The sequence below is a fragment of the Cebidichthys violaceus genome, unplaced genomic scaffold (assembly GCF_023349555.1).
Source record: "Cebidichthys violaceus isolate CVI_PGR_0920_01 unplaced genomic scaffold, fCebVio1.0.p SCAF_17, whole genome shotgun sequence".
NCBI lineage: Eukaryota > Metazoa > Chordata > Actinopteri > Perciformes > Stichaeidae > Cebidichthys > Cebidichthys violaceus.
The window spans coordinates 959,547-979,310 of NW_027176340.1; the positions used below are offsets into that span (position 1 = coordinate 959,547).

The following is a 19,764-nucleotide window of genomic DNA, read 5'->3' on the forward strand; positions in this document are numbered from 1 at the left end:
TTGGAATAGAAGAGGAGGAGGTTGAAGATGCAGAGAGTGGTTTTTATAATGAGCATCGAGTGTTTGGCTCAGAGACGGACGACGTTTTCTCTACAGAGAGATATTATCCCTCGACAGAGCCTCAGCTCTGTGACTACGCTGTAAGGTAACAAGTCCTACAGAACAGTTGTTTCCAGGCACAACCTCCCGTTAAGTGTCTTAAAACGTGCATTCTCTCTAGTGTCCACCAGGGGGCGACTCCTCTGGTTGTATAGAAGTCTAGTCTAAAATGACTCTACTTCTCTCTTGATTTATTCCCTCAGTAAACATTGTAAACATGAGTTTACGGTCTCAATCTCTAGTTTACAGTCTTCTTCAATACAGCATGATGTTCATTTAGTACATTATGCTCCATTTAGAGTCAAACAGACCATAAAGCAGGGGATGATTTAGGGGCGGGGCTACACGCTGATTGACAGGTCGCTACCAGAGACATATACGGCGTCTCTACATCACTCCTCCTCAGTCCAGGTATGGTCACTTCTGTTCAATGGTTGCAAAAAAATGCCAAGATGGCGACGGCCAAATCGGCGAACTTGAGCCTTCATTACGGCGGTCCTCAAACCAACGGGTGACGTCACGATGACTACGTCCACTTCTTCTACACAGCCTGTGGTTGTTTCTCATGGCCTTGGTTTGGCCTGTCTGAGGCACTAGAGTGGTGGTGAAAACCACCGATAACATGAGGAATGAGCGGCAACCTCTGGTGTAGATTATGTGCCAACGAGGTCCTCCTCATTCACCAAGAAACTGTACAACGTGGCAGCTTTCACATGAGTATTATCTATTGTTAATCTGTTTGCACAAGCCAATGACAGGCGTCATTTATTACCTCTCGCTCCACCTTGCATGCCCGGTGTCGGCCTCTCCGGTGCTTTCAGCCTCCTCTGGACGTCAAATCTCTTTCCTATTAAAGGTTTTATTTCAGCCTTTATTATCTGGCCGTGACACACGCCGCCGCGGAGACCGAGGTCTTTGGCAAGGTTGTGCCGTGATCGATGCCTCCGGAGGGACGTCCTTGTTCTGAGCCGCTGCGCTTCATCCGTCAGCCGGTGACAAAGAAAATGAAATGTATTTTTGCTAAAGACACTGGCTTCAAGGTAAAAACAAAAACAAAAACATGGATTGTAACCAGCAGGGTGAAGTTAGGAAATGAGCGGCCATTTTTCTAACATGTGGGCCTACAACTACATTATAGCGTCACCTCAGTCCTGACCTCGTCTTATGAACGGGAGACATTCTTCTTCTCTCGGACTAATTGACTGCGCCGTTGACACAAGGTCAGAGGGTACGACGGGCCCACACTGGATTTATGGTCACTGTAAGTCACTGTAAGTCACTGTAAGTCACTGCTGTGTGCGACCGATGGATGGAGGAAGTGCAGGAAGCCTTCCTCACACTCACCGCACTAACCACCTGCCAGCGCTACGCTTGATTGAACGCAGCTCTCTCCTCATGCCGGTAGACTCTGTGCCGGTGTGCTCTTTTATGCAATAACTCTGCTTACTCTCTCTACACATGAGGGTCATTTCACTAGTCTCAGGGAGTCCCACTGAAGTCTGAGAGAACCCGATGACGTCATCGGGGTGATAGCAGGAAGCCCGCGACACAATCTGCAAGCGTGGTTGTTGGACAGGCGTGGGCATTTGACAAAGAGACGCCCACAAGTTGCACTCATGGAAGTGTAGGATGCAACCTTCTCTTTTCAAACTTGACCCCTACTGAGGACTAAAGGTCATGACGCGTCGGCATTGATTTCAACCATTCTTTTTAAGTCTTCTTTGTCCCAATAATACGTCACGAGAAAAAGTCCTTTGAGCGACTTGGCCGACTAACGGTAATGCTTGACCCTCAGGTGTTTAAACGTTATCTGTAGAAGTAGTCTGAGCGGTAGATCTCATGATTCACGATCACATATCTCTAGGAGGATATGACGTCTGTGTATAATACACACGTAAGTCTTTCTATATGTCGGCATACGGTTCTGCTTCTGCACAAAGAAAAAGGCTTCTCAGAATCAACGCTTTCTGTCTCTGGAGAGCCGGCGGCTTGTTATCTCGCACATTCATAAAGCGTCACGTCAGGTAGATGTTTAGCTCCTTTCTTCCAGTGGCCTTTGATTCCCCAAAGTGGGAGTTATTGAGCCGTGTCCGAGCACCGGAACATGTTATCCCTCTCAGCCAATCACGCCGAGGCGTCTCAGAGGCGTGGAGGGAGGCGAATAGATCTGCGGTTGACATTTAGCCGCTGCAGTCCGGTGGGGCGCGGCCGCTCGCTGCTCCACCATCGTCCCGGGTTGGCGTTTGTGCCGCTGCTCTTTTGCTGCAGACAAAGATCCTCGTTGATCTTCATATTAAAGGCGCTGCCTCACACGCTTTAATCGCTCCTGGCGTTGTGCTGTTTTTGATTGAGATTGTAAAGATGGAGCTGCTTGATACTGTCGTTGTGATTTCAGCGTTGCTAATCGAGACGCAGTGGTAGGGTCTCTCTGTTGATGAGGATGACTCGAGGTCTGCATTGTGAGGGGGAATGTGTTAAGACGGCACATAGCTGTGACCCTCCCAGAGGTGTCAAAGTTCCCGTCTCCCCATCCGTGCCCTCGGGACGGTGACCCAGCGAACTGACCCCGGTGTGCTCCTTGCGTTGCAGTGTGGAAGGTGATGCTGCAGGCAGCGAGGTGGGCGCCTCTGTGGACCCCGGCGGCGGCTACGGTTGCATCCCAGTGACCCACAGCGGCGGGCTGGGCCCCGACCACCTGGACAGCCAGCTCTACGGACACATCCTGCTGCCCGGCCACCTGCGGCCCCGCCGACCCAAGCTCCAGCACTCCCAGTCCATCCTCCGCAAGCAGGCAGAGGAGGAGGCCATCAAACGCTCCCGCTCGCTGTCGGAGAGCTACGAGCTCTCGTCGGACCTGCAGGACAAGCAGGTGAGAGGGGGGAGGGGGATAATCAGCATGATCATTTTGTGTGCTCAAGTGTACTCTTAAACTGTAATCATGTATGCTTAAGGACCTCTCTTGGTTTTGAAGAACCTACTTAATGGACCATTTAACGCCGTCATTGACTGCTGACTCTGATTCCTCTTAACTGGCCGGAAGCGGAAGCAAACTCCACAACTTATTATTATTATTATTATTATTATTATCATTATATTACCTGTTACTACAAGCTGCTGTCAGGCTGGAGCTCCCCATGGTGGTCAAATAAACGTCATATAGCGACAGGACGTCGGTTCACACATGACATCTTGTTAGTGGAGTTTCTCTCCTGTTGGAGTGAGACCCTCTGTCCTGGTCCACGTCCCTTGAGGGACGTGTGAGTCCACCGGCCCCCCTTGGCCCTAAACATGGTGCAAGGAAACATGATTAGTGTCATTCTGCTCCACGAGTCCACAGGTGGAAAACTGGGTCAGTGTGTAAAAGGCAGCGTATTAATAATGTGATCATTTCATTATACTGCACACCCGACTGATTCATTTTCATCCTTCTTTTAATGAACGATATTTAGAGCAGCACACACTATTAATTCATTCATATTTTAGTACTTAGTGGTTTCTTTTTAATGTCCAACAGTCCCCGACTATAATCATATTTTCTTTCTGAGAGCAATTCCTCATCATTATTTGGGCCATTACCGGTTTATCCCTCAAACTGGGTTCCCATTACAATTCAACATTATCCGTCTATTTGAGTCTAATAAAACGTCCAGACATTTTTAAATTAACCCTAAATCAAGGTCCATTAACCACCTTTTATTCTGAGTCTGGCTCAGTCGTCATCGCTAGCATCACATGACCATAGTTCAGTACTAAGATGAAGTAAGTGAGTCATCTCAATGTGCTGATGAAGACTGTCAGACGTGGTTAACAGGTCCAGAGACTCTAAGTGGAACTTGACTTTCCATTATTTTGTCAAACTACTGTTTCCAAGCACAAGAATTCTCTTTATGACACCAACTGTCCTTCTCCACATGCAGGTGGAGATGCTAGAGCGCAAATATGGTGGGCGTTTCATAACCCGGCATGCAGCCCGCACCATCCAGACAGCCTTCCGCCAGTACCAGATGAACAAGAACTTTGAGCGTCTAAGAAGTTCTATGTCTGAGAACCGTATGTCCAGACGGATCGTCCTATCCAATATGAGAATGCAGTTTTCCTTTGAAGGGCCTGAAAAAGTCCACAGCTCCTACTTCGAGGGAAAGCAGGTCTCGCTGACAGATGACGGCACCAAAATCGGCGCGCTGGTGCAGTCGGAGCACGGCGGGGAGATGGGCATGCAGGCCAAGACCCCGACCACGCAGAGCGACTTCACGGACGCTATCACAGAACTAGAAGATGCCTTCTCCAGGCAGGTCAAATCTCTAGCCGAGTCCATAGATGACGCGCTGAACTGTCGCAGTCTGCATGGCGACGACAGCCAGTCGGACCCAGGGAGAGGCCACCAGGACATGGACAGGGAGGTCAGCTGCCAGGTGAAGCCCTCCCACGGCACTTCGGAACACCGCAAACTGGACGAGATGACGGCGTCTTACAGCGATGTCACCCTTTACATCGACGAAGAAGAACTGTCGCCGCCGCTGCCCCTGTCTCAATCTGTGGACCGGCCCTCCAGCACAGAATCCGACTTGCGTCAGCGTTCCCTCAACTCTTCCCAGGACTACTGGTCACTGGCTCACAAGGATGATAAAGGAGACACGGACACCAGCTGCCGTAGCACACCGTCTCTGGAGTGCCAAGAGCAGCGCCTGCGGGTGGACCACCTGCCCTTACTGACCATTGAGCCGCCGAGCGACAGCTCGGTGGAGCTGAGCGATCGCTCCGACCGCAGCTCCTTGAAGAGACAGAACGCCTACGACCGGAGCCTCGGCAACCAGCAGAGCAGCCCCAAACAAATCGGCCACAGCCTGCCACCCCGGGGGCCTTCCAGAGACGAGGATGCCGCCCGCCATCGGCCACGGCAACTGGAGGCCCACCTGGCCATCAACGGCACCGGCAACCGGCAGAGCAAGTCGGAGTCCGATTTTTCCGACGGCGACAACGACAGCATCAACAGCACGTCCAACTCCAACGACACCATCAACTGCAGCTCCGAGTCCTCGTCCAGGGACAGCCTGAGGGAGCAGACGCTCAGCAAGCAGACGTACCACAAAGAGACTCGCAACAGCTGGGACTCGCCTGCGTTCAGCAATGACATCATCCGCAAGAGGCACTACCGAATTGGCCTCAACCTCTTCAACAAGTACGTACATTCCATACATTCCACCACACGTGATCCGCTAACAGAGTACTCACACAGATTCCGACGCAGTCTGAGACATTTCTTGTACCTTGTACATTACATACTTAATGAGGCACAGAGGAGGTTCTGTACATTAGATCCAGTCTCCTCCTTATGTTTGAGAACCCAACACGAAACTCCTGATGTTGATTGAAACGCGACTATCTGTCTGTTCTGCTTAAGGTGCAGACAAGCCGGGGACTCACTCTGCCCTGCCTCATGCAGAGCGATTCATCTTAGCCTCTGTGATTCCATTTAATCATAGATGATTGTGGATTTGGTTTCTTTTCCAGAGCCAGCCGTTAAGTTCCTTTTAATCATTTGTGATGAACACCGCAGAGAGAAGTAGCTCCCTCCTCCCCGCTCTCAGCCTTCATGCCGTTCCACCTCCCTCCCTCCCTCCCTCCCTGCCTCTCTAAAGCCTGTCCCTGATCTGACACACATTTGGCCACGGGCAGAAGTGCAGCAGGATAATCACAGATGTTGGGTTGTGTCCTATTTCTCTCTCTATCTCTATCTCTCATACCCTCTGCTATGTCTCCAGGAAACCAGAAAAAGGCATCCAGTATCTGATCGAGCGAAACTTTGTTCCGGACACTCCGGTGGGCGTGGCCCACTTCCTGCTCCAGAGGAAAGGCTTGAGTAGGCAGATGATTGGCGAGTTCCTGGGTAACCGACAGAAACAGTTCAACCGAGATGTCCTCGAGTGAGTTAACGTCTTTGTACTCTTTGACGCAGAAGTCTTTTTCTCAACACTGAAATTCTCAAAAAACAAGCTTTTGATTTGTCTTTGTAAACGTTGTTAGTGCTCAGAATTTAGTTTCATCTTCCTCCCTGGAACATGAATCATCATTCAGTTGTAAATATGGTCGCCAATTTGCAAGCAGCACTCTTTGGCGTTTCTGAGCACCACATGATGACTCATGATCCATCCAGGAAATAAACAGAAATGGAATCCATTCAGGAAACTGCTGTGATGCTCAGATAAACACACGGAACACATTCATGTTGGGCTAGCAGAAGAACTAGGTTCCTGTGAACCCACATGGCATTCGTTCTTTTTTGGATTCTGTATTTTTAGGACTCTAATGATGTCATGTTGCAAAGGTCAACTAATGACCCATGGAGTTCATTTGACGCCAGGAATCAAATGGAAACGCCACTGAAGTAAATAACACATTTTAGGCTCACAACAATGTCACTTTTACTACTTTGTATGTCGTCTGGTTAAAGCGTCAATTCAAGATGGCCGCCACACAAACCCAATGGGCCATTAGTTGACCGCGGAGACAGAAATAAATCTTAACTAGAAACCATTTAGGGTCCTAAAAGAGCAAGTGACAAAGATGCCATGCGGTCCTTTTAACGGGGAAGGGGAGTCATAAAGATAGTGCCTCTACTTTATACCTTCCACTGGGCAGACCTATCTGGAACACACTCCGGCAGCGCTATCAGAGCTGATTGAGATTCAGAGGAGGATAAGGCCAGCAAAGGTCCGTCCGTGTCAGTTTGACAAGCATACCTAAAGGGCTCCTTGAGAACATGTCTATAAATTCTGACGTGAACGGTATCGAGGTATCGGGGCTCTGGAGAGCCGAGTCACACTCCTCACTGCGGCGTCGGAGAAAGTTCTCAGGTACTTTATTGAAGTTAGAAGTTTCAATATCACAGTGGACCAATGCGCCATTACAGTGAAAGTCCTGCACTAAACAGTGGGACAAATGAGGATTGTTACTTTAAAAGGTTCTGCTGCTGTCCTCAGCTCTGTTAGTGATAGCTAATGAAATAAAAGGAGCATCTAGCAGCTAAAGAACCAGTTGATGGACACCAAAACAGAGCGTCAAGGAGAGTGAATATTTGATCTCCATTCAGTCATCTGGTTTCCTGAAGCAGGATTCCAAATCAATGCTACTGTTGCTTCCTGTCTACTGTGTGGGTAAACTGTTTGAAAAGATCTGATCTTCCCCACCTTCCCGCTGTGTTTCCCACCAGCTGCGTTGTGGACGAAATGGACTTCTCCGCTATGGAGCTGGACGAGGCGCTCAGGAAATTCCAGGCACACATCAGAGTGCAGGGCGAAGCGCAGAAAGTCGAGCGTCTGATAGAAGCGTACAGGTGAGAAACGCCGGGGAGGCGACGCACGGGTTCATCACTCAAACCCCGGTGAACGATGGATCACGGACATCATTATCCACAGCAAGGAGGAATACAGTGGTGTTTTTGCAAATAGGGTCTTAGATCAGGATGATCATTACCGGGTTCATTGCCATGTCTAGTATTTACCAGCACAGCGTGTATGAATAATGGATAGGCTGTTTATAACGATGGACGAAATGACAATCGCCCCGAAACATCTGGATCGTTATCATCTTAGCAGTTGTAGTGTCGACCATGTAAGTGGACAACATGGGCAAGAACACGTCAAATACGTTTGTGTAATAGAACATCCCTCCATCATGAAGGTGTAGACCTTTCTACAGCCGACGTCATCAGAAATATGCGTGTGCATTTATGCATTTGACCGCAGCCATCCAGACAAGTGAGCAAGCTTTAATGATTGGATTGAAATAGTTCTAACGGCGTCGGTGCAGAGTCCTTCTGAATCCAGACTTTGTTTTTCCAGATGGTTGCAGAAACTCATTTAGAGGAAATTAGTTCAAACATTTGAGGAAGACCTCCCTCAGGGCCGCTGATGGATGTTGTTTGGGATTCGTTTCATTTCTCCAACCCTCTGGTAGAAAGGCGCTCTCACGCCCGCAGAGAATCGGCTTCCGTCAGCGCTGAGCTGAGGGACACTCCGGGCCTCAGTAAACACCACAGTCACCGTTACATTGCGGAGATAACGATAACCGATTGTGTGGCGCTCACCCCGAACACAGCAGAAAAAATAGAAATGTTACAAATACAATTTTGACCGAATAACCGCTTCATTAAAAACAAACGATTTCAAAGTTTCCGTGTCCAACATCCTCTCCGCAGCCAACGCTACTGCATCTGCAACCCCGGCGTGGTGCGGCAGTTCAGGAACCCCGACACCATCTTCATCCTGGCCTTCGCCATCATCCTCCTCAACACGGACATGTACAGCCCCAACGTCAAGCCGGAGAGGAAGATGAAGCTGGAGGACTTCGTCAAGAACCTCCGAGGTACTTTGTCCGGCTTACTGTCACAAAAGCGTAATTATCTTTAGACGCTGGATGAACAAATTAAGTTTTGTTCATGCATTTTGCTTTGATTATTGGCCGTGTCAATAAGGGTTATGGTTTTTTTTTGGGAAGTTGTGTCCAAGAGAGCTTTGCTGGTTAGGCAAATCTCTTTTTAGTTGCCCTCGACAGATTTTGAGGGTATTAGCGGGAGCTTTACGGCATGGCTGACTCATTTCTCTGCCTACTGGAGTAGTCAGTAATTAAAGTACAGTGTTGAGTGGACGAATGTTTGTCCTCAGAGAGCTAGAAGGACATCTCTGTCCTCACTGTGAGCAGCGCAGCAGTGTGTAGGTAAACCGAAAGGGTTCATCAACTCTCATAACTCTCTGAATTAATCATTAATCCTTCTCTCTCTCTCTCTCTCTCTGTCTCTCTCTCTCTCTCTCTGTCTCTCTGTCTCCCTCTCTCTCTCTCTGTCTCTCTGTCTCCCTCTCTCTATCTCTCTCTCTATCTCTCGCTCTCTCTGTGTCTCTCTCTCTCTCTCTCTCTGTCTCTGTCTCTCTCCGTCTCTCTCTCTCTCTCTCTCTCTCTCTCTCTCTCTCCCTCTCCTGCTCTCCTCCTCTGACAGGAGTGGACGACGGGGAAGACATCCCCCGAGAGATGCTGGTGGGGATTTATGAGCGGATTCGCAAGCGGGAGCTCAAGACCAACGAAGACCACGTGTCCCAGGTCCAGAAAGTGGAAAAACTCATCGTCGGAAAGAAGCCGGTGAGTTTGAGCTTCCCCTCCATTCAGGAGCTGAATCTAAATTACCCACAGTGCCCTCTGGGCTGTCACAGAGAGCGGCGTTCTCTAACAGAAATGAAAGAGCGTTCGTTACCTGAACCGGCTCTCCTCGCTGTGTGACTCATCGATTCTTCGGGGCCCCGGGGCCCTTCACGCTGAATGACTGTAATACGTCTGTTGCCCTCAGAGCGAGCCGAGGAAAAGTGCCTTCTGACAAGCTCCGTAATAATAAAGGAGATAAACGGCCACATAATGGTGAAGGTGTTCTTACTCGAGAACCGCGGCCCTTCCTCTGCCTCCGTTCACGGGCTTTTCATCAAACCAACTCGCAAATCAGCAGAAGTCCGCGATCCATAAAACTAGTTTTCCCGCTTCTAAATTTGGCCCATTTTCCTTGTTGATTGTTTGATGTATCTCACATTAGAAAGTCTCCCGTATGTGTTCACTGATCCCTGTGAAATGACTCGAGTGGTTCTCCATCCACAGATCGGCTCGTTGCACCACGGTCTGGGCTGTGTGAGTATCTGGATCTTACTGTTTGAGTGGAAATATTTGTAAAATGAATGAATTAAAAAGCCTTTCTGCAGACATTGTGGAACATATATGAGTTCTGACCGTGTGCACAGGTGCTGTCTTTACCCCACCGGAGACTGGTCTGCTACTGCAGACTCTTTGAAGTGCCCGACCCCAACAAACCCCAGAAGTTGGGCCTTCACCAACGGGAGATCTTCCTGTTTAACGACCTGCTGGTGGTAAGGCAGACGTTAGTGAGGCCCGCTGAGAACTCATTCACTCGTTCACTCGTCCACTGGAAGAGTCTAAACCACAGTTGTTGTTTTTCCTTAGGTTACTAAAATATTCCAAAAGAAGAAGAACTCTGTGACGTACAGCTTTCGGCAGTCCTTCTCACTTTACGGCATGCAGGTGCTGCTCTTTGAGAACCAGTGTAAGTGGACGCGGTGAAGTCTTTCAAATGTCCTAAAAGGAGGTAGAAGAACATTATGTTTTAATGTTACAGATGATCTGTCTCATGAGGATAAGCTATGATATAAAAACCAACTGCAGCTTTGATGGTTGCAGAGTTTGACTTCTGTAGACGCCTCGTGGTCCGCAGGTTAAAGCCTTGATTCCCTCTGTAGATTATCCCAATGGAGTCCGTCTGACCTCGGCCATTCCCGGAGCTGACATCAAAGTCCTCATCAACTTCAACGCACCCAATCCTCAGGACCGCAAAAAGTTCACCGACGATTTGCGAGAATCCATCGCTGAAGTCCAAGAGATGGAGAAGTACCGGATAGAATGTGAGCACGACACCCATCAGCCCTGGATCTGAGACTACAACAGAGAGGAGTCTGGGTCGCTGTTAACGTCGTATATATGTGTGTGTGTGTGTGTGTGTGTGTGTGTGTGTGTGTGTGTGTGTGTGTGTGTGTGTGTGTGTGTGTGTGTTTCCAGCTGAGCTAGAGAAGCAGAAGGGCGTGGTGAGGCCCAGCATGTCCCAGTGCTCCGGGATGAAGAAGGATACGGGCAACGGCAACCTGAGCCGGGCGAGCCTCGACGACAGCTACGCCGTCAGCGAGGGTTTGAAGAGAAGCGCCCTCAGCAGCTCCCTGCGGGACCTCTCGGACGCAGGTAAACACCCGGCGACATGCTCATCTCACAGCAGTAGAGCGCAGCAAGCCGCACCGCCGGCACGGCACCGTCGACGCGACACCGTCGACACCGCCCACTCCCTGCGGTCGATAGTCGATTTTTGGACAGATTCTGTTCCGTGAAGCCAGGGAAGCACAGAGACGGAGACGGGCGTTCTGCTACTTTCAGGCCATCGACCGATAATCCTTCACCGCCGGCTGGGGATGGGGGGGGGGGGGGGGGGGGGGCAGCACTATGTAGGTCACTGTGGTCAATTTGAGCGTCTGAGCGGTAAGAGGAGTTAATGTTGTGCGGTTGATTCGGGGCGTGGAGACACAAACACACACAGGGATCGGTGCTTTCAGTGATCTTTGATCTTTGTGGGCTTTTAGAAGCCTTCATTTCCTCAAGGAGCAAAGTCAGCCTCCCAGTAGTCGGGAACGTCAGTCTTCTGTGGCTCTGAACGAGCTTTGTCGAGGATCAATGCAATACTTTTAGACTCCAATACAGAACGTGGCCTACGTGTTCACTTCACATGGCAGAAAATGCCTAATATTGGTTTCTGTTCATGGCCCAAGATTAAGATGCAGCTGTGAGATCTGTGTTAAATCTGTTCATATTTAGACATAGTCAGCCCTGAAGACCTCCGTCCATCGTTCCTCTTTTAGACGGTTAGATGCCGACTCCTTTCCTGATTCACAGCCTCTTCTTCTGCTGTTCACTGACAGATTACAGCCGTAGCCTCTAGCGCCAACTTCTGGCCAAACTACATGGTAGCCGAGCTTATAGAAATGCGCCTAATTTGCGAAACATTTGCTGATAGTTTGAATGGAGACGTGGCTATCATGACGTCGTCAGGGTAACCTCAGTTTGAGACATTTACCAGCTGCGGAGTGTCTGATGAAATGCATCATTTGGTTGCATTGTGTATTTTAGGACTCATTCTCGGGACTAAAATGAATTAGAGGATATCTCGGCCTCTGCCGCTTCGACTTTGCCCATTCTTTTTATTACTTGTCCTTTATGAGTCTTGCAAGTTATCAGGGGTGAAATGATAAATTGCCAGAGTGTCCCTTTAATGCAGCCAGATTGCAATTGTCTTGCTAATGGCAGCTGTTTCCTGTTAGTCACAGAGTAAAGCCTTGTTGTGGAGTTGTAGCAGTGCCTCCCTTTAGTCCTTTAGTCCTTTAGTCCTTTAGTCCTTTAGTTCATATACTCGCCTCCCTCTGACCGGTCTGCTGCTAGCTTAGCCGTGTGCCACTGTCGTCACCTTTAGGGCGCTAGTGCCCCTCCCCCCCCGCTGTAGACGGAGGAGATGTGTGCACCATCACGTGTTAACCGGGCGTGTCTAATCTGTCATGTTGCATGTTCTGGGCAGGCAAGCGTGGGAGACGCAGCAGTGCGGGATCACTAGACAGCAATATGGAAGTAAGTAGGACGCAACTGACGCCGAGCTGACTTTGTGTTGTTCCATCTGAACGCACACGCCTCTGTCTTCTGTTTTGTTTTTCTGTGGTTTGGTTTCTTTGGTGTTTTTGTGGTGAGCATCTTGGTCACTGTGCATGCGACGGGAATGATCCGACACGCCGTGTTAACCCTGGATGTGCTCGGCATGACGCCACTAATACCACCCCCGACAGCCCCGGCTCCCACTGGGGCTGCTCCGAGTCGAGCGGTAGACTCCCGCCTCGTGTGAGCCGGGTCCACGTTCACCTCGAGTGGACCTGGATGTGCTTTCTGTCAGTCCCAGCTTCTGCATGCTCACACAGCTTGAAGTGGCCCGTGACAAGGAGTCCCTCCACCCTCTTCCTGTTGTCACTGTCACACTCATCCAGCAGTGCTCTGCAGTGAAGGAACCCGAGCATCTTCTGGGCCAGTTTGGATATGGAGCTGTGTCCAGAACTGGGCCTTTAAGGACAAGGCTCTCATCATTCTGTAGTTGTCTCATTGGCGATAAAGAAAAGCCCAAAACCCCCAAAACATCCATCTCTCAATACCATCCAAAGATCTTCTCGATCGTGGTCTTGTTTACTTATGAATAGAGGCATTGGTATTAAATTAAGAGGCTTCCATAAACAGTTAAAAGTGCCTCATAGGAACCTTAAAGTAAGAACACATCAGAACTCAACACTCTCTTTTGGATCTACGAAGTCGTCGGTGAGGTGAGGTGAGCCTGGCGAGCGATGCTGAAGTATCTGCTGACATAAAACCAGAGCACACATCAGCTTCTTTTCCTCAACTCATCCTCCGTTCTCCAGCACAGAACTAGTTCTAGTGAAGATAGAATAACCAGGAACCTTCATAGTCTAGTTTGCATGTTGTGCTGCATGGCTCCCCAAAGGTTCGCTTCATTTCTTCAACATAAACTTTTGTTTTGATTGTGTATTTTGTTATTCTCTGTCACTGTGCCCGTTTGTTTTGGTCTTCATCTGGCTGAGTGGGAATTTAGAAACCACATCATACAAATGTGTGTCCTGTATCCAGGCTGCAGCTTCAGATCGCTCTGTAATCTCTCTGAAGTGGGGCCACATGGGAATCAAAAGGGGTTTCTGTAACGTTGGAAAGCAGATATATTAGTGACGGGACACTTGGAGGCAGTCTGTCTGTGCAGATACGGTGTTTGATAGCTCAGGGTCCTTAAATAACTGCCGAAATATGAATCTGCAGCAAGTGTACCTTCACTTATATCTGCTGTGTCTCACTGGACAGCAGCAGAGGACTCTGTCCTGTGTCTCTGCTGAGATCTGACCGTCTTCTCTCTTGCAGGGGTCCATCATTAGCAGCCCTCACATGCGCCGGAGGACCCCCTCGGGCCGAGACTGCCCGTCCCGCCACGGCGGCCAGTCCCTGCCCAACTCCTCCTCGCTGCTCGGGACTCTGTTCGGCACCCGGCGGGTGAAGTCCCCCAGCCCCACCCCGCAGGCCCTGCACCCCACCCTCATCTCCCACACCCCTCACCCCGCCAACCTGCACCACACGGCCCGGTCGGACACGGACGCGCCGGCCTCCGCGCACCCTCACCACGCCCAGTTCTGCCACGTGGCCCAGAACCCCCCGCCTTACCACCACCACCACCACTACCACCCGCCGGCCCACCTGCAGCACCCGCCGCACCAGTACCACCCGGCGCCGTCTCACGGCCAGCAGCCGGCCTACCCGCCGCACCCCCACGGCCACGGGGGTCACCCGCCGCACCCCGCCCACGGGCCCCACCACCACGGGCCGACGCCGGCGACCTCCCAGGCGGCCGGCAGCGCCAAGCCCAAACACAGCGGCATCAGCACGGTGGTCTGAGGCGCGCGGGAGGGGGGGGGGAGGGGGGGGCTCTGACTGAACTCTTGATTTTTTTTAAACCCGAGACTGACGAGACGGGCGCACTGTGCATCCGCCGGTCTGGGATGTGAAGCCAGACGAGATCCTGTGCCGCCTTTGGCAATTTTTTGTTTGTGTGACGCTCGGTGCAGCGTATTCAATATGAACACGTTTCCTCTCCGGCCGCTCCCTTTCACTTCATCTCACAGGTCACAGGTCACAGGTCAGAGGTCAGAGGTCACAGGTCACGCCTCTACAGCAGCGGACGACCGACGCAAGAGCATGCACAACGACCACGAGTACTGTTCCTCCTCAGTAAGCTAAAGCAGCACCATCTAATCCTGTGCTCACTGGTATTCTACAGAACATTTAACCTAGTGTGTGTGTGTGTGTGTGTGTGTGTGTGTGTGTGTGTGTGTGTGTGTGTGTGTATGTGTGTGGGTGGGGGGGGGCGTGGCTGAGCGGTCATCCTCAGCCGACTGTAGCCGTACCAGTATTTAATGTAGCGGTAGCTCACAGTGTGATATCTCTGTTAGCAGTGATAAATGTGCCAACTATGGAAGCATTTACTGATTTAGTCACAAGAATTGCTTTGTGTATTTTGTGTATAGTGTTTTGTAAAATGATAATATCAACAGTTATTATTATATTATTACAGAACAACGACTATAACTCTCAGTATATTACACAGTATTTTCACTGTTCAGAACCCGATCAGAGCTTTCCTCAGTGAGGCGTTCGGAGCACGCTGCTGCGTACGGTTGCCTTTGAGTTAGGATGAGATTGTTGAAAAAAGGCCGCTGCAGACTTTGAACGAGTGGCGTCTTTGGTTTTCAGAGATGTCTCTCAGCCGAGAGAAACAGATTCACCTGAATGTCCGCCATCATCTTATTTTTTTAAAACAAAAAAGGGTTTTTTGGAGTCCAATAAACGACACAGGCTGGACTGCAGCCTGGTGAGGTCGTGCAGGAGGAGGAGGAGGAGGAGGAGGAGCTTTAGTTTTTTCCCCAGAAGCTGACAGAGTCTACCCAAACCATGTAGCAGGGTTTAACCCCCCCCCCCCCCCCCCCCGAATGTGGAAGCTCTCAGCTGGCTGAGTAGTCCCTCAGAGCGGACGCCTCCACCACAGTGGCAGAAAATCAATAATTATCATTGTGCGACGGGAGAGGCAGTTTTTATATCAATCAATCCTTCTGACATATTACCGGACGGCCGTCCCGTCTGTGGCGTGTGCAGAGCGGGGTGGGGGGGGGGGGGGGGTTAGTTGATATCAATGTCAGAAGTCTGAATCTGTTTGAAGACTGAAAGATGGATTTTTTTTCTTTGTTTGTATGTGCAATATGTATTTACTTCTATTGTTTGTGTCTAAGAGCTATATTTGTTCCATTCTGTTTAATTCTGGTAGAGACACCCCCCCCCCCTTCCCTAATGTTTCAGTCAAGTGTCCTCAGGGGACCCGGATGGACTGGACCGTCCACTCTGATCAAGAATGTCAAAGAAAAGTCATTTTGCATGTAGCGACGTCTTTCTGTGTTCCCAAACTATATCAGTGTCAGTCGACAGTCGTTAGAAACTAAAAAAACTAAAAAAAAGATGAATGCTAGAATAGTTTTGACTTCTTCGATTACAGCTGACAGAAGTCACTCCAGAGGACGACCGAGTAATCGTTAAATACGGAAGCAGAAAGCGGACGGTTCCGCCATTTTTCTCTCTCGCCGTTATCTCGAGATCGTGATGTCGAGAAAACAGACTTTGTCTTATCGAGATAACGACTTCATTATCTTTTTAAATACAGTCTTTTTATATTATATTTTTTTATAGACGGGCTTCTTTACGGTCTACTGATTGAAAGCGTTGACCTTTAGCCCCGGTGAAGGAGTGCACCGGCTAAAGGCTCGACTGCAGTCATCCACGCATGCCGCCGTCGTCCTCCTGGTCTCCGTATTCAGAGGACGCGACCTTTTGTGTTTTCTCGAGATAACGAGTCGATTATCTCGTTTGAAAGTTCATTTTCTCGAGAACTCGTGTTCCGAAGATAACGGCTCTCGGCTTCCGTAGTTTGAATGCGTTAATGGTCGATGAATAATATGCCCTTCGTGAGAACAACTTTTGGGTTGCCATGTTGTGAAAGTATCCCCTTTGGCTGGTGTTGTCTAGTTTACGCTGCACGACTTCAGCCCTGAAGTTTACTCCACGTTTTTTTAAAACCTCCGATCAAAGAGTTGTCTCTGATGTCTCTGTGCTCAATCGTTACGTGTGAACTGTTCTGTTTATCAACAGATTATTACTGATATATGAAGCATTAGTAAAGTATTTATTCACCATTAATGACGCCTTTAGTTAATACCTGTAAACCCTTTATAAAAGGGTGTTAGACAGTATCCGCCATGATCCTAAATGTATTCTTCCTGTACTGTAGGCTCCCCTAAAACATCTGACTCTAAAACTGTCAAATATACAGCATTTAACCCAGCGTAGCTTAGGTTCCTATGGAGTCACAAAAGTGCCAATACTACATGGTCATTACATTTTAAATCTGTTTTATACCAAAATGCACAACGCCCACAGTCGACCAACCGAGAGCTTCTGTTTCCAGACCAGAGTCTGACCGAATAACGGTGCAAACGTCAGCCGAGAAGAAACCCGTCTTCTTCTGCTGGCGGTCCCCAGATTCATGTCCAACCTTAGCGTTTCTCAGTCACAGCCCAGCAGTTCCTCCAGGCCACCGATCAATGGAGAACAACCTGTCCAGACTCCGTGAGGTGCTTCGTTGCATGCCATTGATGCCTACCGTTCCTGCTCTGTTCTCTCTCTCATGTCTTCTGTTGTGAGTGTGGTTCTGTGGAGCGCTCGGCTCGCATCGCCCCCAAAGCTTCAATGTAGCTTTGACTTCTCTGACTGATGCTTGTTTAGTTTTTTAGAGAGATTTCTGGTCTTTTCATTCCAAGTTGTGTCATCTGACTCCCGGCATGCATTTCACCTCTATTTCCACTGTACAGTACAAAGACATGGCGGTAGACTGCTGGGTGTAAATAGCAAATCCATCTGTGGGGGGGCGTGGTGTGAGTCGATGACGAGGTTCTGAACGGGAGGCGACGCGTTACGGTGCGTGGGAAGCAAAAACCAATGAGACAAACATGTACATAGCCTGTAAATAATGATAATTATTATGACTGCTACTGCTCGGTGTCTGCAGTTCCATGGAAGGTGCATTCCTGCTCCCCTCTGATATTTACATAATCATCGACTGCTTTCTCTCTGCCTCCGACCGGGACTGACTTATCATAGGGACGTAGAGCCGGACGTAGAGCCGGACGTAGAGCCGGACGTAGAGCCGGACGTCGCGCGGTTAACGTGGCTTCCGGCTCACTTTTCCCGGAGACGCTCCTGTTCTCTCGCACTCACGGCCCACTTTTGGGAGGTCGAATGGAAGGGAGGAGTGCTCCTTATTTTACTACGCATTCTGTTTCTAAGTAGACGAAACCCTATCGATGTAAAACTAGTACTGTGACGGTGTTGAGAAACGCAAAATAAAACGATATATTGTAAAACCTGAGCTGAGTGGACCTGCTTTGTCAAAGAATTACATTTATTACATTGAATGAAGATGAATGAAGCCTTTCCTACCTAACAACTACCACTATTACTACCACTACTACTACTATTACTACCACAACTACCACTATTACTACCACTACTACTACTATTACTACCACAACTACCACTATTACTACCACTACTACTACTACTATTACTACTACTACTACTACTACTATTCCTTAAAGACATCTGATGCAGTTGAGTAAATGTTCTTCTGTTAATATTTAATACAGAGGGTTGATCACTACATTTACTTGGTCTATTAGAGCAGTCCAGATAATCATGACGTGGATTCAAATGTAGCAGATTTATCCTCAACATTCTTTCTGTGAGCTTAAAACTAATAACAGGTTCCATTGCGGCCTTGGGACCGACGTTATGTTGCATGTGCCCCCCCCCCTTTACCCTGTCCTCTGGCAGATGAAGGTCTATAAATAGAACTAAAAGAATCTCTTTATATCTGCACAATGTCAGAAACAATGCTGAGGACATGACATCTGTGGCTGCGTGATGCTTGTGTTCCTCCTCTAGCCCTCCAGCATCACAGCGGCTCTCTCCGGGGACACCGGGGCCTCTGATATGAACCTAAACACACTGCTGTGGAGCCGCCGATGAACGTCAACACAGCCGAAGGGCCTCTGCACTGCTGCTCTGCTCTGCTCACACGGTCAACACGCCGGCCGCCTGGCTGGCCGGCTGCCCCGGCTGTGGCAGGTGGTCTGGGCGACGGCTCGCCCTGTTCCTCCGTCAGTCCGGCCGGCCGGCCGGGCCCTTGAGGTTGGAGCTAAAAATAGATCCCCGGGCTTTTGAGGGGCCACTTCCTCTGTGTCAGCAGGACGACGTCATCATGCGGCCGGGGAGGGGCCCGGCGAGCACGGGGCTTCATCTCCTCTGCCGGCAGAGAATGGCTTGGGGCTGTTATTGTGTTCCGTTATGATGATGTGTGCTACGTTTGGTAATTGGTTACCCTGACAGTATTGGATATTATTTTTAGCAGCGCTGGGTTTACAGTGGACATTTGAAGTCTGCTGCAGAGGAGCTTCAATGACAATGAGCCCTTGTCACAGCACAGCAGGGTGAACACAGCTGTAGTGAATAACAATCCATTTAGTGCGTTGCAGCCAGTGAGCCAGCATGCACACTACCAGAGCCCGAGCCCACCTAAATGGAACGGGGCCATAATTAATATGAGTCATTACACCTGTGTTGACCTTGATGACATGTCTCAATTTCTGAGACGGTCCTATTCTCATAGGTGTGAGTCTCCCCGTGCTTATGTGCTGCATGTTTATATGTGATATTGTATGTTCCGAGTCGTCGTCTCTACTGGTTATAGTTCCTTTGTGCATTGCTCCACCAAGTGGTAGCCTCGCGCCACTGTTATACGGTTGTTCCGTGTTCAGTCACCATAACGAGCATACTTGATATAAACGCACCGAGGAAGAGCCAGAACCATTAGAGTTTATATTTTACAATTAAAAGCACTTTGGTTGTATTTCACAGGCTTTTTATACTCGATCTATTAAAATATGACTCAGCATTATATCATCATAGTGTGTTGTTCTGGTCGTTTAGAGAAGATGTATCTAGATCTATGTTTGGAGGAATAATTGAACAATTAGCTGAGTAAATACAACACAAAACAGGAACGTCGACTTTTATCTACGTATATTAATATTCTCACTTGTTTCATTGTTTGTGCAGCTTTGTACAGCGTCAATATTGTATAACAGATACACGTCTCCACATAAATATATATTCACACACACACACACACACACACACACATGAATGAAGCAGAACGAGGTCTGTAAACTACAAATAGCCTACAGATTGGATCTAACCGGAAGTAGCTGTTTCTGTGACTTCCTGTTTATTCTTTGAAGGCGATTTGACCGCAGTTTGTTTTTACCCAGCTCCCCCTGCTGTTCGGCGCAGCTCATCTCTGGCGTCTGACCGACTGCCCTACGT

At 49.2% G+C, this 19,764-nt stretch overlaps 1 protein-coding gene across 4 annotated transcripts in view; it reads left to right on the forward strand.

Moving 5' to 3' along the window:
- iqsec1b (IQ motif and Sec7 domain ArfGEF 1b) overlaps positions 1–14,175 on the forward strand; it is a 133,587-nt gene extending 119,412 nt beyond the window's left edge. For all 4 annotated transcript variants that reach the window (XM_068711863.1, XM_068711864.1, XM_068711865.1 and 1 more), the window contains 13 exons: positions 2,689–2,968; positions 4,017–5,278; positions 5,862–6,023; positions 7,310–7,432; positions 8,297–8,463; positions 9,092–9,231; positions 9,736–9,765; positions 9,876–10,001; positions 10,096–10,195; positions 10,389–10,550; positions 10,705–10,881; positions 12,260–12,309; positions 13,648–14,175. In XM_068711863.1, the coding sequence (XP_068567964.1) occupies positions 2,689–2,968; positions 4,017–5,278; positions 5,862–6,023; positions 7,310–7,432; positions 8,297–8,463; positions 9,092–9,231; positions 9,736–9,765; positions 9,876–10,001; positions 10,096–10,195; positions 10,389–10,550; positions 10,705–10,881; positions 12,260–12,309; positions 13,648–14,175 (3,307 nt within the window). The remainder of the gene's footprint in view (positions 1–2,688; positions 2,969–4,016; positions 5,279–5,861; positions 6,024–7,309; positions 7,433–8,296; positions 8,464–9,091; positions 9,232–9,735; positions 9,766–9,875; positions 10,002–10,095; positions 10,196–10,388; positions 10,551–10,704; positions 10,882–12,259; positions 12,310–13,647) is intronic.
- Positions 14,176–19,764: the final 5,589 nt, after the last annotated feature.